Raw genomic sequence first — 24,073 nt, 5'->3', positions numbered from 1 at the left:
CCTCATTCCCAGATTCAGCAGCAGCAGCGCCATCAACCCATGCCCTTGTAGCAGGAGCGACAGGAACCTGACCCTGCAATGCCGCAGCCACAGCAGAATAAATCATTCGCTGTAACATTTTCCAAAGAAGGAATTAGTTCTCCTGAACCTGAAGCCACCACCAAGGAACCAGGAACAGGACATTCTGGTGAACCAAGCTCCATAGCCACCCACGAGTGAAGTAGCGGAAAGAATACAGGCAAGGAACGGGACAATATGCCCGGCATAAAAAGGTCCTGAGGTTGCCAGGCAACCCTACAAACCAGTCCCCGCCCAACTTTGATTAACATAAAGGCAGCATGAAGATCCGCGCGCATACACAAATACAGCCCCATATAGACACCGGCAGCAGGAGCAACGGAGACCCGAAGGTGCTCACACAGCACCATAGCACAGAACCGGCAGCAGGTAATTAGAGAATGGGAGCCTCCGGCCCCCATAGTAAGCTCACTCGGCCCCGGGAAAATGAACCAAACGCGACCGGGATCCTCCAGCCCCCAGACCAAGCGCACCTGCAAGAGTGAAAGTCAGGAAAGATATACACATACAATGGGAGACTCCGGGGCCCAGAGCAAACGCACCAGGCCGCGCTACGTCCGCTCAGCAGGACGCGCGGCCGGAACGAAACACACACAAACGGCAGAGCAGGAACCCATGCGCCCTGCACAACGAGTCGAAAAACGACTCCAGCCGCAAATAGACACTACGAAAGTCCACTAAAGCAGGACAAGAGGCGTGTAGGCAGAAGAAGGGGGAAACACAAATTTTAAACAGAAAGAAAGACGCTAATGAAAAACATTAATTAGCAACACAAATAGCACGAAAACTACTTCCCCCAACTTGATACCCAAGGACATAAGGGGCTGCACAAGCAGGACCGCAGCCCCACTCCCCTGACCAGCAGGAAACACAGCACTTGGAGAAGTGCAGAAAAAAAGAACAGGTCTTGTTGGTGCTTCTGTGTCCCTTTATGGGATTGGCTGGAGCCACTGGGGGCCATCTTGGAGGAGGGAGAGGGAGACTAGAGCACTGTTTTTTGCTTGGAGTTCTGTGTGGAGCCGGAGGCTCATGGGTAATTACTGTGGCGAGGAAGACAGGACGAGGAGGTAATACTCAATGCTGTGTAACTTTTCGTCGGAGCATAAGTGAGTGAGTACACGGAGGGAGCGTCTGTTGGAGGTATGGCCGGAGGCTTAGGCATCCAGGGTCAGGCGGCAGGAGGGATCTGCCACTGCTTGGGAGAAACTTCCAAAACTTTAAATCTTCAGATAAAAGTAACAAGAGTAGTGCCCACACCGCCAGCGCTCGCTCCACACTGCGCACGTTAACTTACATACCAAGGAAACTCATGAGACATATTTGTGGGAAAGCAGTGGTGCAGGTTTATTTCGTACAACAAGTAGCTGATAAGGTGGGTCATCTTACAGGCGATCCAATGCGGCAGCCCCTCGCTGACCAGCATGCCTAAGGAGCCATCTTGCACGGCGAGTCGATGCTCTGACGGTGCAGTAAATTATCACTTTATTTCGTTCTACTCCCGCCCCCCCTGTCAGGGCGGAGCGATGAGGCACACCCCCGGTCGGTTCAGGCCCCCCGACCGCCCGAAGGACAAACGGGGCGCCAACGATGTTTCCTGGAACACCCTCGGCTCCAGGTTCTTTGCTCAGGCACCCTTACTGTGCCAGGCAGAGGTATTTAGACTGTATCCTTCTGCCGCAGAGGTACCCCTACTGTCCATCTGCTTCCAGATCGCCCTGTGACTCCGCCACAGCTCTGGAGGAGGCCCCCGTCGATGACAGAGCCCCCCCACCCACCTAGCTACTTCACCTCGCTGTTTCGTACCACTTGTACATCCAGGAGGGATATGTTCACCCCCAGTCCAGACAAGTGTACCCAACCTAAGAGCGTTCTTACAAGGCAACAATTTTATAGCCCGCAGGTGGTGCGGCACGTGTAATTAGGGCGCCATCAGGGAAGCATCTCTTAAGTCCCTGTGGAACATTTGCCACGGTATTTCGCCTCCAATTGTACTTTGTTTCTCTTGTAACCTGCCCCTTGTCACTTTTCCCTTCTGAATCCACTGTTAGCTACCTCATGTACTTGTTTACCTAGTGGCGTTACTTATCCCCGCACATCACATTCGGGATCTATTACAGAGGCACCCTTCACCTTGAACCCACCATTGCCGCTGTAACCCTTTAATTTAAGCCCATCATTCAGATGCTTAAGCCTGATATTGACCATTGCATTTTGGGTGAGTGATTTCGTCTCTCCTCCTTTACTAAGCCTTTAGGTGCACCTCTATCATAGTACCCTTCACCACACCACTATGGAGATGTCTTAGAACAGTTCTTAGGACACGCCCTTAGGTACACAAGCCGCACCTCTGATGGGGATTGCTTAGATACGGTCTTAGGCCACGCCCTTAGTTACAAAAGCCACACCTCTTACAGAGATTCCTTGACGGTTAGTTGTTTTTGTCCGGACATATTATACGGGGGATCTGCAGGTGACTATTAGCATTATTGTATCTGCTGATAATGGCAAACCAGTGATATTTGTCCAAGCAAAGTGGTGGGCTTGTGAAAGACATGTCCAGTGCTGTAATAATCATGACAGTGAATGTCCTGGCAACTTACTGCAAGATCGTTATTTGAGATTGGTTAGAGCACGCACTAGCAGATGCCCGTAGCCGCCAAATGTCATTCCCAGTTCTCTGTTGTATTGCAGTATTTCACCTCTAATTATACTGTATTTTCCCTTGTAACCGTTGTTTGCCTTTGCTGCTTGCACAAGTGCCACCATCGCCTACCTTACGTTTGTTCTAGGCCTGAGTGTCTAGCACATATTGCAGTATTTTACCTCCAATTGTACTTTGTCTCTCTTGCAACTTGCACACTTATCACTTATCCCTTCTGCAATGCACTGTTGGCTACCTCATGTATTTTGTTTGCTTCACAATTGTCGTTGCTTTACCTCATGTAACTTAACGTCTGCTTTTGTACGATTAATCCCTGTCATTTCGTGTACTTATTGTGAAGAGCTCCGCCTTCGGGTGACGTCCGTGCTACATAAAACGCATAAATGAATTAAATAACAAAAAGTTGACCTCGAGCAAATGAAGGACTGCCTCATTCAGGATGACGTGCTTGTCAACCATGCATTGCATAATTGGGGCCTTATTTATGAAGGCCTTGCGCCACCGGTGCGTCACTTTTTCCCATGTTAAAAGTGACGCACCGGCGGCGCAAGGCCTTCATAAATAAGGCCCTTGATTTTTATCGTGAGAGCCAGGAAAGGGGCTGTGCCGCCTGCTAGAGCACTTGGTGTTCAGAATCTTTACTATCATATTTGAATATCTGTGCATAAAACAAATTCCTTCTCTGTAAGGGACGATAGCCAGGTAGCCAGAAGGTGGCGACAGTGAGCTATTACAGTTGTTCATCACAAAGCCTTGTCGGGAATGTATTGCTTCCTTGATGAAACAAGTTCATGGGCGGTTTCGACTGGCGCCCCTAAACGACAGTTTTAATCTGCCATAATTCCAACTTTGTTTGAGCCTGTCTGTGCACTGCTAGTACAACCAGATATATTAGCTAATAATCTGTTACATAACGTATCAATCACTGTGCGCTCCATGTCACCTACCGCACACTCTGCCATGTATGTACCACCAGAGCTCGCTCCTACAAATGGATGCATTCTCAATGTATACATAAACTCGCTCCGACCTAACGATGGAACTGTTTAAATTTAAAACTACAGTAGATGTGTGACGTAGTCAGTAAGGAACTATGCGAAGTAACTTCAAGCAATAAAACTTAATAGATCTGGTGGGTAAGACACGTGGAAAAATATTTTAAAGGGGGAGCAATCCTGCAAGCATAAATCCAAATGTGTCTAACTCACACATGTAATCCTAAAAGGCACTGCAGTATTATGCAGTAAACCACATCACTTCAGGATTGTCCATTTCGGATGTTTTGACATATTAATGCAATATCATCAACTAAACGGGCAGCATTCTGAAATAGCACTCCATCCTTAAAGTATATGTTGCCCTTATTTTAGTCCGGGTCCAATGCCAATGAAAGCATCACAACATCCACCAGGTAACCATTATGACGCAAAGGTGTCTTCATGTTTTAAAGCGAAGTGTATATGACAATTCAGGCTAGCTTGTGTGTCTTCAATCAATCAATCAATCAATCAATCAAGGCATTTATAGAGCGCGGTACTTACCCGGAGGGTCTCAAGGCGCTTGGGGGGCGGGGGGTGGGGTGCCGCTACTGCAAGACCTGGCTGTTCGAGCAGCACATTTGGATTTATGCTTGCAGGATTGCTCCCCCATTAAAATATTTTTCCACGTGTCTTACCCACCAGATCTATTAAGTTTTATTGCTTGAAGTTACTTTGCATAGTTGAACTTCACAACAGATAGATTTTATTGGAAGGGAAGTGTATGCGATGGTTTAATGTTTCATATCTCACTCTCCATCATACCGATGAAGGCTGTATCACAGATGTGTGGCTCAGCTTACAAGCCAGGGGAAGATTTTTAATCCCTGTGGCAAACATGCGTGACATATAAACAATGATGCCAGTCCCTTCACTGAGTGGATTACTCAAGGCCACTCAAAATACCCGTTTGGTAAATTATGTTTACTTTGGGGGTACTCTCAATTTCGAATTATGACCTTGTGTCGCACTTGTGAAGTTTAACGCTTCATGACATCGCTGGGCCTGTTGTGGGTGCTGACTGGTCACGCTCCACTTGTTAACCTCAAATTTCAGCAACTTTAGTATCGGATTACAGGCCCCACCTACTAGGATTTTAAACAGTGATATTGTGGCGCAGCAGAATAGAAAGTCAGGGAACCGAACGGACCTGGAATGGTATCTTCCGGGACGTGCGCCCCCAAGATACTTCCAAATACCACTTAGAAACTTACATATGACTCAATATAATTTAGTAATATTACAAGTTACCCAGGAAAACGTACTGTTTGTAAGCTCAGAGTTTGTAAACATAAACAAGGTTAGGCACATATAAATAAACAACTCTCAAATCTTTAGGCTGTGCTTGAATGAAGTTGTGCCTTCGTGATGGCAGCAACCCGAGGGAAATTCGGAGCTACATAATGTAAACACCTAATGTGCGGTGCCCATGTTACACCTTTGTACCATAGACTAGAGACTTATATGTAAGTTAATATATACTGACACATACATAATAAAGACTAGCATACCTATGCATAGCTGTCGAAGTTTGAGCTAGGTATGTGTGACATAGCCATATATTCGGTCTTTTTACGTGTGACATGTAAATGTCTAATGTCTAGCACTTTTACCAATGCATGTTAGAAAACAAAGACTGAATAGAGATCACAGTTGTGCCTATCTAGTAGGATAAATGACCCCTTTTGTGGTAAATTAAACCAAGTTATACGTAGGTACTTTAGAATAATGATTAATACAAAACGATACTGGAGTTTCCTTTCAGGATATCTGCGTTTGTCAGTTGCAAGGGAAAACTCTCAAACTGTGGCGCTTTGCAGACTGCCTAAAGATTCCTAGAAGTCGGCAAGGCAACAATTGACCATAAACATGATCCTATCGAGTGCATTTGTATAGGACTGAAGGAAAGATGGTAAAAGCCGAGAAAGGCATCCAATGGGTAAGTTAAGGAATAAATAAAATCTATACGATAATAGTTTAAAACAGATTCCTACAAGGCATCAATATCCGGGCGCTGCTGATAGTGCATTTCCTTGCGTGCAAGCAATAGCTGGGAATGAACAAGCGGCGACGGAAGGAGTGAATTGCTTCGATAACATTAACACGTGCTTTTACCTGCCCCCACCCTAATGGCTTTATTACGACGGCGAAAATTGATTGCGATGGCAGGGGCGCCCTATTCTTCTAAGAGCATGGATGATTAATATGGCGAGGCAAGACGTGCAAGCTAATTGCACCGTTTCTCCCAGCAGGGAGACAAGGGTGCCTGTGGGGTCGTATGAAAAACCAATTAATCATAGGCCCACTGAACAATTGAAAACCTGGTGGATGGTACCTAGTTGCATGTGTAGGAACCAGCGCACTTCTTGCCTGTGCTGCCCACACAATCGCTAGCTTTTCATCTTAAAAGTACTCCAGGTGAACAAATTGAAAGAACCGCCGAGGCGGGAATTGAACCCTGGTCCCAGGCCAGACCTCTTCATCAGGGTCTGCCGTTCTAACCATTGAGCCACACTTCTCCGTCATGAACTGAACGCTTCATCACCGTTGTGCGGTAACTAGGGCTGTTCCATCTAGCAAGGACCCTCCGCCCCATGAAATTCGGCATCCAGAGGGTGTCCGTGAAAAGGCCACACACATATCCAGTGATACTGCATATCCTGCCCAACCCCGAACCTGCGCAACTCAGTGCCCCAAATGAATTACATCCACCTAGGGGGAAACATACAAACGACACGTGAATAGCAATCACAGGTTCGTAACAAAAGCATCCAGGACCCCAATAAGGGCACTGCGGCCAATGATCCGGCCGACTAAGTGAGGAGAGAACCTTCGCAAAACCGCGGGCAGTGCCATCCAGTGGCCTAAATGCTTTGCTGCGCCCGTATACACGAACGATCAGTGGTGTAAGGGCTCCTCTGTAAACTTCCTTCACCACGATTCCTGAACATTCTCCTCACCCACATGCTGTCCGTGGATCGCCCCTAATCAAATTACGCACGGGCCTATTAGACTTCGGCCTGCTTCGCCAGGAACGGGAGGTGAACTTGCTTCGCAGCTCCACCCCTCCTCTTCCCAATGCCAGCAGGCCACGACAGTGCCGGGATCCCTGGGCCTGTAGCCCCAACCTCTCCTTAACGCGGGATGCCTGGCCCCACTAATTTGTGCATCATAACTGAGAATCGTTCGGCAGGAGCAGACGTTGGTACATATACACCCATCCTACCCATACCTAAGAATCGCAAAGGGTACCCTGGCACGTGCATCATGTATAGAAATGTCCGCATGGCAATCTGAAACCTTACAGCCGAGCCGCGAAGACTGAATATCGGGGGGGGGGGGGGGGGACCTAACCGCACATTACCCAGCCCTGCTGTACCATCGTAAACAACCCGTGGCCAGGATCACACAAGGAAGTGAGGGGGAAGTATTAGTTAACCCCATTGGAGCGTTGAGATTACCGTAGGTTACTTTAGAAGAATTTGAGCCTAGAGATGTGCATTCACGGTATTACCCTATGACACCCCAAATTCTCCTAAAACTATAGCCCTGGTATCCTAGTGAGATACGAACATAACAGGAAAAACTGTAGCCCTGGTATCCTAGTGAGGTACGAACAGAACAGATACGGCAAACGACGGAAGTAGATGGCAATATTGCGCGACTTCAAGGGGCAGGGGCGCAACTTCAGTGGGCAGGGCGCGTGGCTTCTAGGTGGCTGAGTGCTGGCGGTGTGAGCACTTATGTAATCCTAAAACCATATTCATAGCAACTGGTTCTTCTGCGCGCTCTGACCTCTTCAGGTAATGTACACGCTATATAACCTGCTAGCACGCAACTCGTTCTTATGTACGGCGCTCTTTCTTTTGTACAGCGCTCTGCCATCTTCGGGTATAGTTCGCTCTATATAATCACATTAGATCACTTAATGTGAGACACGGATCGTGTCATAATATGCTCATAGTCTGCTAGCACTCAACTGGTTCTATGTACAGCGCTCAGACATCTTCGGGTAATGTTCGCGCTATATACACTTATCGTGTCCTAATCAGCTCCTGATCTGCTAGGACACAACCCACGTGACAAGGACCCGGCAATGGCGGCCAGCTCAAGCCAACAATGGCGGTGGGATCCTACCCAACCCAGGGCCGCCTCGCGGACCTCACTGTCGGGCGCAACGCATCGCCAGCAATAGCGGCGGGATCGGGATCCTACCCCGCCCAGAGCCGCCCTGGTCGACCCACTCAGACCTTCACCCTCCCGAGGTCGCAAACAAAGTTGAACAACACCAAACGTCCACAACATTATATTAAGACCACATGTGAATCCGTGCTGTGCTGCTGCAAATGCCCACCTTTGCTCTGCATTAGAGTGACCTGTGCACTCTGCATGTACCAATGCTGCGCTCATGCGTTCCGTCCACCGGTCACAATGAGATCACCATTCCAGTGATGAGCGCACCGCGTGGCCGGCAAAGGCGGTGGGATCCCACCCCACCCTGTGGCCTAGTCGACTCGCACGGACCTTCACCCTCCTGAGGTCGATAATATCGCTAGCAATGAGTATTACAACAATACACATCTATAGAATTATATGAAGAACCACATGTGAGTTTTGTGGTTTAAATGCACACCTTTGTACTGCATTCGGATGATCTGTGCGCGTTGCATGTAATAATGCCGAGTTCATACGTTCCCGTCCCCTGGTCCCAATGTGATTACTAAACCAGTGATAATCATTTACATTAACGTTTGCATTCGTACTCAACTGCTCACTTGTAGTTCCCTGCATCAGTTCCGTACCTATTGTGGAGCGCTCAGATCCCTTCGGGTAGAGTCAGCTCGAAATCGCGGTAAATCATTCAATACCTATGCTTACTCCCTGCCCCGACTCATCTCAGTGTCTCTGCTTTGGCTCCATACGGAAAGTCTGCACCTTACCACCGTGTGATGATATCACCGGCCCTTCTTTCTTTAAATGCAATTCTGTTCTCGTACACAAAGGGCGGCCGGCTAAGGCAAACGCGCGGCCTGTGATGGCGGCGGGATCCCACCAACCCAGGGCAGCCTCGCAGACTTCACTGACGAGCGCTCGGGAGAAGTGAGAGCCACACTGCTCCCCGCTTTCCGGGGTACGAGGGGACACGAGAGAGCTATTGTTAAGTTGTACAAAATAACTCCTAATTGTCTTACTCCCCACCCCCGCCTGCCGATCCTAACCCCGCTCCGCATAGCCCACGACCAGCAACGACCAGCCCCCCCCGTGGTCTATACCACAGGGCCCCATCAACCTGGTCATATCCAGGGATCGGGCCGGGGGGAGGCTAGTCGAAGCCACATACCTCAGACCGACGACGTAACACAACGAACAGCGCAGAGCAGCCCAAGGCACCGACGCGGCAGGAAAGACCGAGCAACGTGCTGGGCCCGCTATAAAACCCCCCGGGAACGCCCCCCCACCTAGGAGCGCCCTCACATTGGCCGTTCGCGAGGAGGGGGGGTTGGTGCGCTGTAGGCTCCTCTCGCGCGTCGTGTGGTACTAAGACGCTGTCTCGCCCATGCTCCCCTCTGTGTCGCGCGGCCAGCGGCAAAGTTAAGAGCCTGGAACGGGCAGAAAGGGGAGGGGGTGCAGGAGGGATAGAGGAGACTAAAATAGAAGAGAGGCAGAGGAGAATCCATAACACTTAAAACACTTTGGCAATCCGTGCAATATTAGGAAATGCCAACGGAGCGCGCGCCAGCCACAGACTGAATGGAACCCAGTCAAGAAGAGGGTGGGAAGAGAAAAGACAAAAAAAAAGAAGTGTGTGGGAGTGAGACACACACATAACATGAGACTGTGAGAGAGAGAGAGCGAATAAGAAGGAGAGAGAGAGATGGAACATAGAAAAACAAAGGCACCAAGAGACAGATAAGAGTGCCAGAGGGAGAGACAACGACACCAAAAAACAGAGAGAAGAGGACAAAAACAGGGAGTGTAACAAACAGAGACACAGAGAGGTATAGCACCAGACAGGGAAATTAAATAATTGGACAAGATAGAACGGGACAGTTAGGAGGAGAACATTATATGGAGAAAAAAATTAAGATAAAGGAGAGAAAGGGAAAATAGAAGAAGATAGGGAGGGATAGTTTGGATATGGAAAAAGAAGCAAATAGGCGAACGGCAAGGAAAGGGACGTGAAGAAGTACTGGAGCCCGTCCTATGAACGTGTGGAAAGGGAAGAGGTGAGAAGTCTCTGAAAGGGGTCACTACTAGAGAAGCTGGTGTGAAAGGGGTGGGGTGCCTGGGACCTGGAGGGAAGCTCTTGGCTTGGTTCGGCTTCATCTCTTGATTCTTTCCAGGTCCGCTCACTCATTCTGGCACCTGCACTCTCCATTGAGCCATAAATATCAGAGGGCAGAAAGCCGTGAAGAGGCTAGTCCACGGAGAGGGGGTAGTGAGACAGGGCTATACAGAGGAGAGGTACAGGGTCACAGAGGGAGGGTGGTTGCAGATAAAGGGAGAGACAGGCTCTTAGACATAGAAAGGAATAGCGAAGAGCCAAGAGAGGGATTCAGAAGTCATTTACGGGTGGCCAGGGGTCGCAGATGTTCTTGCAACCCCTGGCCCCAAAGGAAAGTAACACTTGAACAATAATTATTTATTGTTGCAAGTGGAGCAGACATCAGTAACAAGCATTGACAAAGCCAATAGCTCTTTTCTATGAGAGTTATTTGCTTTGTCGACGTTTTGTAGCCGTGCTGTACAGAAGCAGGAATATTTTGGAAAGTGGCTAAAGCTAATTTCAACAAGCATTGGCATAGCAGTAGAGTGAGGTAAAGTTTAAGTAGTAAGTAGCCAGCCTAACGCTCAGTCTTCCCAAGGTCTGAGTGTGATTGGTAAAGGAACTGCCCACACGGGATGGCTTGCAATATTTCTACGTTTGGGTGATGTAGAATAACTCCGGAGTTCGCTATGTTTTTGGAATTATCCTCTGGGTCTGAACGTGATTTATTCCGAACCATGTTATTCTGGGTGTAGGAAGAAGACTTTGATTTGGATTGGTCTGATCAGGACCTATTAACCTTTACATGGAGCCTGTCACTGCACATCACCATTATAGTAACAGCGGCTTGAAACACAACTAAGTTGACACCACAAATGCCAGGGGCAGCACCATACTCGCAAGCCCTATACAGCACACTTACAAACACGCTCTCACTCATGCTCATTTTAAACTCACTCACTTACACTCTTTCTCACTTCCATACTCACACTGATTCAGTGCAATGCACTTTCACTCACTTGCCCTCATTCTCAGTCTCACTCGTTCTAAGTCAAAATAGCAGTCACTCACTCTTGTCTCTCTCACTTTCAAGCACACTCATATCTGCGTGCAAACATGGTTTGATAGATTATTTTTGCACTTCATGTAGCTGTCTACCCCGGTTCACCCCAGCTCCTCTCTTGCTAGCGGTGAATGAGTTCTGAAGCCAGGCACATAGCTTTCTCCTCATAGGCCTGCGCGAAGGTTTTGCGCAGGTACTGAGACGAATAGTCCTGCAACTGCATGCATCACTCTGGGTCAGTGAAGCCACCTTTTTAGTGTAAAAATAATGCTGGTGATACTGATGACGACAGACAAAACTCAATGTTCCCTTTTCTCAGAGCAGGTCTCAGTACCAAAAGCTACTGAAAGCAGCAGCTGGCATAAATAAGGGTTTGGGACCCGGCACTCAGTTGGGGAAAAAAACAATGGATTAGGATGCAGCCAAAGTGATTGCCAGTGGATGATATTAATAAATCAAGCATTCCAACCATCATTGCGTCCCAATTACTTTGAGGAAGACAACAGGAAGTACTCCAGAGGTCAGGCTTACATCCTCCCCCACCCGCCCACCGGTTAAAAAATGGTGGGGAGCCACGGACAACTGCAGATTAGAAAAAAAAGAGGTAAACCACATAGGTTCAAACTTGAGTTTATTCATATACAAAATACAATAAATAAATAAATACAATGATAAATACAGATATTTTCAAAACCTTACTAATAGAATGATGTACACATTGAAACTTCAAGAATGCGATGAAGAATATATTAAATAAAGAGTTTTAGTACAGGTGTGCAATATCAAACTCAAGAGATGGGGTAACTCTCTCGAGCCAGGCGAGGTCTCGGCCATCGTGGACTTTGCAGTGATCTATGACTTTGGAATTATCGTCCAAGATGGTAAAGGTTTGTTGCATTTTTATGAAAGGCACCAGCCTTTTCAGGTTCCACTGCATCCCAGGATGACTGTGTTCTGTGTTGTACAACCCTGTCAATGGGTTGTGGTTCCTTTCTCCTTGCTTCCACTAGAGTCACAGGCACCCTTGCTGTGCCACTAGGTGGCGATCTCCCCACACAAGTCCATCACAACTTCTCATCCTCCATGCTGAATCCTCCATTGACGTAGGACTGCTGGGAGGGGTTCTCGGAGCTCTTGGGCAGCGTGTGCTCTGTGATGGAACTGGACGAGTATGGCGGCTCCATGGGGGCCTCGGCGAAGGCGCTGGAGACAAGATCGGAGCTGTGCTTCATCTGGACCTGCTTGAACAGCTGGATCACCTGTAATGAAAGACACCGGCGCCGTTACTGAAGAAGCAATGCCATGACTTCACCACCAGGGGGTCTGGACAAAGTATGACTGACTGCAGGTCTCCCCCTCGAAGAGAGCTAGAATGGAATCTTCCACTCTTCCGACAGTGCGTTCAGGCTGTAATCAGAGCTGTGACTGGGCGTGAGGGGTGCAGTAATTCAATATCTGTTGATCTAAGAAACTAATGCATATCTGCCAAGGTTTCAGATTGCTATGTGTGACATTTTCATAATGTCAGAGTAATTATGAGTGACATTTTAACGACTTTTTAAATGCTATGAGTAACACTTTCTCACGAGCTCACCTCGGCCATCTATGCACTAGTCCCCTCTCTGAATTTATACCTTCTTGGATATGCTCAACTAGACCCTACTTCAAACACATACTCTTGCCATGACATGACTCCTCTCCTGACATGTTTATGCCCCACAATTTCTTCTCTGGGGCTTCCACATTTTACTCTATCAGCAGCATTGTGTGTGGCATCAAACTGAAGTGAGAAATGTCCTTAAATATGGCCCCTGAGAGTCCAATCTTCAGGTTTGCTTCCTCCCTAGATATTCAAACATCCTTCTTGTGGTGGCACTCCTGTAACTCCACATGCAAACCTCTGCCCTGGACATCCAACATCCTAGGCTCCACACACACTCTCTCTCTCTCTTTCTCTCTATGTCTCTTTGTCTCTCTCTGTCTCTCTCTCTCTGTGTCTCTGTGTCTCTCTCTCTGTCTCTGTCTCTCTCTCTCTCTCTGCTCTCTCTCTCTCTCTCGCTCACTCTGTCTGTCTGTTTCTCTCTCGCTCTCTCTCTCTCTTTCTCTGAAATCTAATGCTCTCCTTTCCACTCTCTATTCCCAATGTCCAAGAGCACGTGATCAGTTGCCTTCCTTGTATTTGCCACTGGATGACACTACACACACACATGCTCACAAAGGGACAAACAAACACACAACCAGACACAGAGGCTCACAGATGCACAGCACACACAAACACACACACTCTACTTACGTGGGATTTGGGCACCGTTCCTATCCGGAAGAACCCGATGGTCCCACTGTCGATCTTGGTGCAGTTGACGATGGTGGAGGCGATGTTCTCTGGAGAAGGCCCATTGCAGAGGACTCCGTCCACCTGAGGAGCAAAGCCACACGTGAGATCACCGCCCACAGACTCCCATCACACAGGCAGATGCGGGGCTTCCACGGATACTAAAATAATTATAATCCTCTATTTGTAAAGAGCACAGCTACCCGTAGGATTCCCAGTGCTGGAGGCCGTCAGGAAGATTAAGCAAGCTATTGCCCAGAGTCACATAGTGCAGGGCAGACCCCTGCCGCCGGTGCCGGGGATCGAACCGTGATCCCCAGTGTCTGGCGCCAGTCGCCCTGACCGCTGCGCCACACCTCTTCCACAACAATGGCATCCTTATCTTCATTTCAGGGTCTGGTTGGACCTCCTTCTCACCAAAGACCATGTGGGCACCTCAACAGGGAGCTCTCTACTCTACTGAATAATCCTGTTGTATCATCATCCAGTCATTACTCTCTGGAGTGTTTAAGAATAACACAAACATTATTAAATGTGAGGTCACCATCTCCCCTATCGACCAGGATTCCTCCACTGCAGAGGCCTCACTTTCACTGCAGTATGAGTGACATCACACAACACCTTCACTTATATCCACCATCTTTCGTTCCTACAAATATTGGTCACAACTGCCCGAGGCTTTGCATGGACAACAATCCACTCTGATCCTCTCTGGATACAGCCTGCATCTTCACCATCCTGCTCCAGGGTCAGAACTGATGCTCCAGTACTTTAAATAAGCATTGGCCAATCCTGGAGCCCTCAGGATACAGCATGGTTATTCATCATCCTGTTGTGGGGATCACCTACGGGCAAAGTGCACCACTTAACCCTTCTCCACTAGGGCTCCCCTCCACGCATCCCAGTCATCTTCATCATCCTAATCAGAGGACCACCCTCAGATACTGTGAGCATCCTACTCACCCTGTTGTGGGTATCCCCCACACATGCGCACCCTTCAACATCCTACTCTGGGATTCCCCACACATGCTGCACACACCTTCAACATCCTACGCTGGGATTCCCCACACATGCTGCGCACACCTTCAACATCCTACTCTGGGATCCCCCACACATGCGCACCTTTCAACATCCTACTCTGGGATTCCCCACACATGCTGAACACACCTTCAACATCCTACTCTGGGATTCCCCACACATGCTGCGCACACCTTCAACATCCTACTCTGGGATCCCCCACACATGCTGTGCACACCTTCAACATCCCACTCTGGGATCCCCCACACATGCTGCGCACACCTTCAACATCCTACTCTGGGATCCCCCACAAATGCTGCACACACCTTCAACATCCTACCCTGGGATCCCCCAAATATGCTGTTCATACGTTCAACATCCTACTCTGGGATTCCCCACACATGCTGCGCACACCCTCAACATACTACTCTGGGATCCCCCGCACATGATGCACACACCTTCAACATCCTACCCAGGGATCCCCCACACATGCTGCAAACACCTTCAACATCCTACTCTGGGATCCTCCACACATGCAGCGCACACCTTCAACATCCTACTCTGGGATCCCCCACACATGCTGCGCACACCTTCAACATCCTACTCTGGGATCCCCCACACATGCGGCGCACACCTTTAACATCCTACTCTGGGATCCCCCACACATGCTGCGCACACCTTCAACATCCTACTCTGGAATCCCCCACACATGTTGTGCACATCTTCAACATCCTACTCTGGGATCTTCCCTAGATATAGGAGAGGGACCATCACATCTTTTTGAAATGCTTTGCAGTCAGTAAACTAAGTTCTCAACGGTCACCTAGTCCCATGGAGCAATTTTAAACTTTATCCAGACTTTATCCAGTGTATATTTGGCAAAAAAAACCTACCAAATATTAGTAACTAAATCAGATCTATCTAGAAAAACCTACTTTCATCAGGATAATTGACAGTGCACATGGGCTATCCCTGGTAAATGTTGTCTGTTCAATGCAGGCCATGCAGAAGACTCCTTGGTCTATCAGGACTCTAGGCTCTGAACAGTGTCCTCAGATACACCTCTTGTGCTTGTAATGGTACTTACCTTGTCTCCCATCTTGGCGTACACTTGGTTGTGGTGAGTGGTATCAGCTTCTCCGCTCGGATTGGCTGATGAGACCACAATGGGCCCAACCTGGTGAGACACAATGAAACAGAGTAGGAGATTCAACTCACTTTCATTGGGCACAAAGCAGTGTCCCCCTTCACCCTCCCCAGATATAGAGAGATGTGTTTACATATCTTCCATGTGTGCTGGTGAAACCCTCCCATGCTCGAGCTGGACTGGCAGTTCAGTGCCACTCATGCCCCCGCAAAGGGTGCAGCAGACTGACAGCCATGCTCATCACTGGTGGCAGAACAGTGCCAGCCATGCCCGGGCAGTGCTGGCATCCTGCTACCACCAGACAACTCACCAGGTCAATCAGAGATGTGGTCACAGAACAATCCGGGATCCTGATGGCGATGCTCTCTGCGGTGCCAATGTACTTAGCGGAGTCCTCCAGTCCGAAGCACTGCAGCCACTCGCCTGTGGGTTCAAGAAGACAGAAAGGTGTGAGCAGGGCTTATTTTGGGCAGGTGTCTGCCATTGAAAGTCACCAGCACTCATGTTTGGGGACCACAGTTTTTTTATTTCATCATCACACCTGGACCTCAGAGCAAGTGGACAAAGGCAAAAAAGAGAGAAATAAGGAAGAAGTGAAAGAAAGGAAAACAGCGACAATGAAAGCAAGGATGAAGAAAGTTCAAAATGAGATAAAGAGACAAGAAGTGCAGGGCTGTGGGAGGAAGAGGCATGAGGAGGAACAAGGTCAGACAGCCTTGGTATTTGCTAAACCCCACCATTCAGGAAAGCTATGGGCCCCTCCACTTAAAAACTAACCACTGATGTGAGTCCTGCATGATGGAGAAATACACAAAAAACACTGGTAAAGTGAGGGGGTACCCTTGGAAATACCCCAATACCATGCAGTCACTGTGAGTGACTATGCATCAGTCGAACGTGGCCCTCTCCTGCGCGCTCACAAGAGCGCCCTCACTTCCCAAGCCACAGGAGGATCCTATGGTGTGCACTAAACTCACAACGTGCCCTGCTGCTGTTCAGCTCATCCCTGGAAGCCAATATTCAACGAGGCCATGACTCAAAGCCTCTATATTACCAGCTTTCAAACTACACAGGAGCTCGCACTATAGGTAGGAAGGGTCAGATGATGAACTAACATCTCCTTATAGGCAAAAAGCATGCAAAGGACAATATTCACCCTGTAGACGGGGCTCTGATAATGGAGAGGATCCCTATTGGGATATGTCAGGCCATGTAAAGATGTCACCTTATAGGTGTGGGTCAGATGATGAAGAGAAACTTCCATCTATACAAGATACAAACAGCAAAGTGTGCACATCCACACAGGCGGGGTCTGGTGATGGAAAGGTTCACTCCCTGTAGAGAAAGATACAGGTCAGTGAGAGGACAGTGTTCATCCTATGAATGGGGTCAGATAATGGAGAGGTTCACTCCCTGTAGAGAAAGATACAGGTCAGTGAGTGGGCGGTGCTCTTCCTATGGGTGGGGTCAGACAATGGAGAGGCTCAGACCCTGTAGAGAAAGATACAGGTCGTGAACGGATAGTGCTCATCCTATGAGTAGGGTCAGATAATGGAGAGGCTCAGACCCTGTAGAGAAAGATACAGGTCAGTGAGCGGGCAGTGCTCATCCTATGAGTGGGGGCAGATAATGGAGAGGCTCAGACCCTGTAGAGAAAGATACAGGTCAGCTAGTGGACACTGTTCATCCTATGAGTAGGGTCAGATAATGGAGAGAGGCTCAGACCCTGTAGAGAAAGATACAGGTCAGTGAGTGGGCGGTGCTCTTCCTATGGGTGGGGTCAGACAATGGAGAGGCTCAGACCCTGTAGAGAAAGATACAGGTCGTGAACGGACAGTGCTCATCCTATGAGTGGGGTCAGATAATGGAGAGAGGCTCAGACCCTGTAGTGAAAATTACAGGTCAGTGAGCGGGCAGTGCTCATCCTATGGGTGGGGGCAGATAATGGAGAGGCTCAGACCCTGTAGAGAAGGATACAGGTCAGTGAGAGGACAGTGCTCATCCTATAGGTGGGGTCAGATAATGGAGAGGGTCAGACCCTGTAGAGAAGGATACAGGTCAGTGAGAGGACAGTGCTCATCCTATAGGTGGGGTCAGATAATGAAGAGGGTCAGACCCTGTAGAGAAGGATACAGGTCAGTGAACGGACAGTGTTCATCCTATGGGTGGGGGCAGATAATGGAGAGGCTCAGACCCTGTAGAGAAGGATACAGGTCAGTGAGCGAGCAGTGCTCATCCTATGAGTGGGGCAGATAATGGAGAGGGTCAGACCCTGTAGAGAAGGATACAGGTCAGCGAGCGGGCAGTGCTCATCCTATGGGTGGGGTCAGATAATGGAGAGGCTCAGACCCTGTAGAGAAGGATACAGGTCAGCGAGCGGGCAGTGCTCATCCTATGGGTGGGGTCAGATAATGGAGAGGCTCAGACCCTGTAGAGAAGGATACAGGTCAGTGAGCGGACAGGGTTCATCCTATGGGTGAGGGCAGATAATGGAGAGGGTCAGACCCTGTAGAGAAGGATACAGGTCAGTGAGCGGGCAGTGCTCTTCCTCTGCAGTTATGGACCAGAATATTTACAGGAGCGCCCAAGATCCAAATAATCACTAAAGATCCTCCTTAGATTCACAGAGCAGGCAGTATGTTGGTGCTTGTCCTATATACATGGATCAGGCAATGTAGGGGCCTCCTCCCTATAGACATGTGAAGGATAAAGCACAGGTGTTGGCAGGACAGGCAACTCTAATGTAACGGGTCAGATCACACTCGGAATTTGTGGTGAATGTTTGCAACAGGAGCGGTAAAGAAACAGTACATGAGGGAACATGGAAACAATCCTACATGGAAGCTGAAGAGCATGTATGGTCTGTGTGTACACATGAAGCATTGAAGCTGGGTGGGTGGGACTGGGTCCTAGTCTGCAGTCACAATTAATGTGTGTGGTAGGTTTGTATCCAGATGATGGGTGTTACTTTTCTCATCTTTCCCCCTTGTTTGTGGTCATGAACTGGGATCTGCTGGTCTTCATGTGCTCTCAGATACAGACCCCCTGCTCACCTCTTGGTATGACCAGGCTCATCTGCGAAGGCCAGGCCGCCTGCATGAAGTCCCAGAGCAGAGGGCTGAACAGGTGTCTAGCCGGCTCCAGCTGCTTCAAGGTCGAGATCCAGATGGACATGGGGGCGTCTTTGGGCTTCAGCTTTGTCCTGGAAGGAAACAAGACAGAGGTCAACTGAGTGAAGGGACGAGATCTATCTCACTGGGATTGGAGGATCCAGAGTTGAGATTCTGGCCAATCTTAGACCACCAGCAGGGACATGATGATGGAAAAAGGAGCATTTAGGATGAGATCTACTCTCCATCTTAAGACTGAACGATTTATACAGTCATATAGAGCAAGACACTGGTCCTTTTTACTTGTCACAAAATGAATCCTGGTTTTTAGGGGTTGTCCACATGCCCAAAAAGGTGCAGAAAGAGGGATAGTACTGCTGGTCTGTTCTCAGTTTTATAAGGACATTTGGTTTCTTCTTTACAGAAGTGTCTAAGGTTACTTGTTTGTTGTTGCTTCATTTCCAGGGGTTCTCTGCTCTTGGTATATTGTTGTTTCTTTCTCGGGTTTCCTCAATGTAATTGGTGTTTGGCTATTTCATTCTGTGGTTCTCATTGTTATAAGAATTCATCAATCTAAAATATTCACTATTGATTGAAAATAAGGGCTGCGAAGATAACACTCACCTGTACACCTTCTCCACGGCCGCTGGACGGTTACAGGCTCCCACCACCGCATACACCGTGTCTGTGGGGACACCACAGATTCCTCCATCCTTCATGATTTCTGCAACAGAAGAGCAAGAACCCCATGATTATAGGTAAGGCTCCCTGTTTTCCGTTATTACTGATTTTTGCAGATAAATGCGGACAGAAAACATTTATTTTTTTGCATGTATTTATTTATTTTTAAAAAAAAGGATTTTCCCTCAGAATCTCCTTACCTGCGATCTGCTTGACGGATGTGGCCCTCCTGGCAGGAAGGTGGGGGCACTTGGAGGCTCCACCCCCAAGCCCCTGGAGCTGCAGAAGTGGGCGGCCCATGGGCAGCTGGGGTTCTTCAAAGGTGTTACTGACCAGCCCAGCCAGGAAGCAGTAGAAGCTGACCAGGCCAAAGATGATGGTGACGGCAATGTCATACCCAACTGGGAGGGCTGCGACGGCATCCAATAGAAAACTGATGAGGATGAGTTCAAAGGTGAGGCAATACAGGAACCAGGCTTTGCTTAGGAACAGCGTGCAGAAAATAATGAACCCATTCAAGAGCATGAAGCAGATGATGCCCACAGCCACGTGGAAGCCCCTCGTGGGGCCGTAGAGGCCACCGTACCTGGTGAGACCCCAGATGATCCACATAACTCCATAAAGAATAAAGGTGCTGCTCTCAAGGGTCTTACCACGCGAGAAGGCTACAGAGCCACAAACAAACTTCAGAAGCCCTCCAGCTACCACCACCCACGGTAGGACGACAGTGGCACGTGCGTCTGTTGGGTCCACAGACATAGTGATTGCAAAGGCGGCCAAAATGCTGCCTGCGTGGCCAAGCACCTCTCCATCCGCATACTTAGAATAGCCGAGGTAAGGAACATGCAGGTCTTTTTCTTGACGTAACTTGAAAATGCTAATCGGTGTGAACAGGCTCTTAACAATCCCCTCCCCTGTTGGAATCTTGGTGGCCGCTTTCATGTTGTAAAGTTTAATGAGGGTCATAAGTGCTGAAGCCACGTAGATAGCCACATTCACTCCTTGTGATCCACCATGGAAGAAACCAGTGGGACGTGAAGCCAAAGCGATGCAGTAGGTCACATAAAACAACGGATACAGCCCATCCACCAGGCTCCTACCAGCCATGAATACAGCCAAGACCATGAACAGGAGCAGAAAGACCACCAGTAGTGGGACAGGGAAAATGGGTTCAGTGGCCTGCCAGAACTGGTAGAGCAAGGAATACCCTTCAGCGAACCGCAGGATAGAGGTGAAGCCAAAGAAGGTGGCCGCCAGGGTATCCAAGCATCGATAGGACAGGACGCAGACCCCAATCTGGAAGACCCCCGCCATCCAAAGCCAAGGCACCTGCCCCACAAAGAGACTGGTGGTCACTCCCAGGACCCTGCATCCAAAGACGCTGGCGGACACCATATTCAAGATCAGCCCAATGATGACCAGGTCGTTGCTGCTGGCGGTCATGGGTGAGCCTTGGGGGATGGTTTTAGCCGTAGCCAGATCTGTGCCAGGGAGGGTGACCAACTTCCCAGTAAGTATATAGAGGAGCCTCCCTCCACCAAAGTACGCCCCAACGAGACAGACAATGAGGTGGTTAGAAGCCACCGCCGAGGCACCAAAGCTACTGTCATAGTATGTGGCGGTTTCATGGGCAGCGGAGAGCGAGATGGCCAACGCCATCATGGCGAGGGCAGCCTCCTTCTGAAGAAAGGCCACCAGACTGATGATGAGCAGTCCCAGGGTGAAGGCTGCAAGACCAGGGACCATGGCATTACGAAGATCAAGGGACCCGCCGAGGACCCCCTGCCCGTCCATGATATGGATCACTCCCTTAGAGCACCATAGCGCTGAGACCGTCAGGCAGAAGGACGCAAACAAGGGGACAGGACCACGGCTCCTGCGGACTCCTGCGGGAGAGAAGAAGGGAGAAGTAAATATAGGAAGGAAGAAAATTAGAGACACAAGTAGGTGACAATGTAGAGATGGGAAAGAGAGTGAAAGATTTGAAGGAAGAAGTTAGTATAGGAAAGATGGAATTAAAGAGAAAGAAAGCTGAATGGAGGGATCATTAGAGGAATGAAAGAGATTGGGTGAGATGAGACTGAGAAAGAGAGATGGGAGACATAAATGTAAGTAAAAAAGGGAACTAGACAGTGAAACAAGAGACAAAGTGCTAATAAGAGGATTGAGAGGCGAAAATAAGAAAGAGGAGGTAGGAAAAGAGAGAGGTAAATATAGGAAGAAAGAAAATTAGACAAACAAAAGGGAGAGGATGGGAAAAGAGAAATGAGGAGTGATGAAGAGAAAGAGGAGTAACAAAGAGAGGAGAGAAAGATAGAAGGGATAAGTAAATACAAAATAAAGAAAACTACACAATGAAAAGTGAGGCAACGGAATAAAAAGAGGGACGGCAGAAAGGAGAGAGAGAGTGACAAGCAGAGAGACTGAGTAAATGAAAAATAAATTTAAGGAAGCGGGTAGTGTGAGGAATGAGATAAAGATAGTAGATAGAGACAGGAAGAGAGACAGAAGGGAGAAGTGACTAAACATGGAAAAGAAAATCATTGAAAGAAAGGAATGATAAAAGTAGTGGAAGTAAGAAAAACAAAGAGTAAAATGATGATTCGAGGGAGGAAGAAGAGGGGGAAACAAGATCGAGAAATGGAAAAAGAAAATGCGTCAGATCAGCGTGAATTTAACTTCCAGTCTTCCCTGGCCGATAGTTTGTACTAATTCAGCAAACTCTCAGCCAGAGCCGGGGTCAGGCTTTATTCATTCCTGGACTGCACTTTATTTACCCACCATTGACCCACGGAACCGGCGCCAGGCTTTTCGACAGGTTTACTTTCCTGTCATTATACGAAAGAAGGGGTCTCTTCTCACTCCTAACCCCACAGGGTGGGCGAGGGAAGGCTTCCTCTCTGGGCATCTCCACCTAGCATTAGTTTCAAGCAGGGTCGGATTGGGACTGAAAATCGGCCCGGGCACACACAAAAAATCGGCCCTCATTTGCATAATTCCTTTCTTCGTAATTGCATTAAAAAGGAAGGGGCTTCAATAAATGCACGCATTAGTTTACACTACGGAAACACACCTGAAAACAAGTGAGGCCACTTCTACTGAGGCCCCCTGCTCCGCTCAGTATGTGCAGACATTAAGGGGCCGGCCAGCGAGACAAAGGGAGTGATACCTCTGCCTGTTGCTAAACCGGGGGTGGGGGATCGGCGGTGTTGGTGGCGAGGGAGGGTGGTAATGAGCGCCCATCTGCCTGTACAAAGGCCACTCAGCCACCAAATGGGGCGCTGGCTGTATTGTGAAAATAGAGACACCGCCCAAATCGGCCCCAGAGTGCTCAAAAGCAGCCCACAGCAGTAACCAGACACCGGCCCCTCGGGCATTGCCCGAATGCCCGTGTTACCAGTCCCAGGCTGGTTTCAAGCACTAAATTTCCATATTAAGTTGTCAAAAAGGCGCATTAAAGCAATCATGATATATTTAGGCACTGTGTCGCTCTAAGTCTCAGCCGTGTGCCCCCCTCCCTACTCCCCCTGAAACCCACGAATGTGATCTCACCTGTATATCCCAGCAGAGCTGCCAATATGACCAGCAGGACCCCCAGGGGTGTACTGGGGATGAGGGGCGTGGCTCTGGAGGAGCTGTATGACGTCACTGCCAGCAGAAGGGAGCCTGGAAGAACAGCAAAGACAGCCATGATGCAAAGATAAACAAAACACACGCCTGCCAGGGACCCCCTTTAGGAGGGAGTCTTGAAACAGAACAGAGACAGGCATGAAATTATAACTTACACTCACACCAGCCTCTCTCCCATCTTGGGAGGAGCCCGGATACACAGCAAAGACATCCGTGACACAAACACACTCCTGTTCCTTTCAGATCTCCGCAGCACGCGCCTTAACCCAGAAAACACCTGTTCACTTTATTATTCCAATATTCAATAATGATTGGTTACAGGTGAGGTACTGGGTTAAAGCGCCTACATGGCTGTATTCAAACATGAGCTGAGCTATAGGGACCCAAGACTTCCTGAGAGGCTTCTGCTCCGAAGGCCGGTGGAGCTGAAACAGTCAGTCGCACTGAGTTGTGAAGATAGCATGTCACTGACTCTCGCCAGCTCTACCGGCTCCTGGCCCTAACCCATCCTAAACCATTCTCTTAGGCCTCAGAAAACAACTCAAGACTTACATGATTCCCCTACACCTCATCTAAACAGAGCCACAGGACTCTCCATTCACAAAGCGCTTGCCTGCCTCAATCGGATCCTAGCGCTATATAAAGGCATCAAACCTGACGTAAATGGCAGTATGGGTCCTACCTGCAGAGATGGACAAGATCCCAATGGAATAGTGAAGGGGCTCTGGGGCTTTCCCTGGATCCGGCATCCTGCGGCCGGAGTCAATCTGGATTGAGTCTGAAGTATGGGCCGAATCCGAGTGAGTCCGTAGTATGGGGTTGAACCGGGAGTGAATCCGGAGTGAGTCCGGAGCGTGGGTGAATCTGGAGCCCGTCAGGCTGGGGTAGCTGGAGTGCGCCCGGGTCAGTCACCGCTGGTGTCTCACCCCACACCCGGCCCAGCCGCTCTTTATCTGCAGTGTCCACTAGGGGGCGTGTCTAGTCGATGTCACTCAAGGGGCAATGGGATTTTCCCAAAGTGCAGCGCCTTGTTTCCTGCCCCCCCCCC

At 48.9% G+C, this 24,073-nt stretch overlaps 2 protein-coding genes across 2 annotated transcripts in view; both read right to left on the bottom strand.

Annotated features, from left to right (window-relative positions):
• The window catches only part of LOC147689184 (uncharacterized), a 31,483-nt gene extending 20,409 nt beyond the window's left edge, over nt 1-11,074 (bottom strand). Inside the window, exon 1 of the mRNA XM_086939881.1 lies at nt 11,065-11,074. Coding sequence (XP_086796007.1) covers nt 11,065-11,074 — 10 coding nt within the window. The remainder of the gene's footprint in view (nt 1-11,064) is intronic.
• A 1,098-nt stretch (nt 11,075-12,172) lies between these two features.
• Nucleotides 12,173-23,774, bottom strand: LOC147689183 (uncharacterized). The gene is made up of 9 exons (XM_086939880.1): nt 23,708-23,774; nt 22,948-23,061; nt 19,596-21,281; nt 19,339-19,438; nt 18,658-18,806; nt 15,915-16,027; nt 15,545-15,634; nt 13,402-13,524; nt 12,173-12,367 (listed from the first exon to the last, which is right to left on the bottom strand). Exons 1-9 carry the CDS (start codon nt 23,772-23,774, stop codon nt 12,173-12,175), a joined length of 2,637 nt encoding a protein of 878 aa, XP_086796006.1.
• Between the last annotated feature and the right edge of the window lie 299 nt (nt 23,775-24,073).

Source organism: Lissotriton vulgaris, chromosome 10 (assembly GCF_964263255.1).
Source record: "Lissotriton vulgaris chromosome 10, aLisVul1.2, whole genome shotgun sequence".
NCBI classification, from domain to species: Eukaryota; Metazoa; Chordata; class Amphibia; order Caudata; family Salamandridae; genus Lissotriton; species Lissotriton vulgaris.
The sequence above is the reverse complement of the archived record's forward strand: the minus strand, read 5'-3'. Positions and strand labels throughout refer to the sequence as shown.

What these genes read in the sequence shown, in the direction of transcription:
- LOC147689183 (XM_086939880.1), bottom strand. Translation starts at nt 23,774, where the DNA reads ATGCCGGATCCAGGGAAAGCCCCAGAGCCCCTTCACTATTCCATTGGG. An exon ending in AGCTCTGCTGGGATATACAG is followed by an intron (nt 21,282 to 22,947) that starts GTGAGATCACAT and finishes TCTCTCCCGCAG; the next exon opens with GAGTCCGCAGGAGCCGTGGT. An exon ending in ACGCCAAGATGGGAGACAAG is followed by an intron (nt 13,525 to 15,544) that starts GTAAGTACCATT and finishes TTTGCTCCTCAG; the next exon opens with GTGGACGGAGTCCTCTGCAA.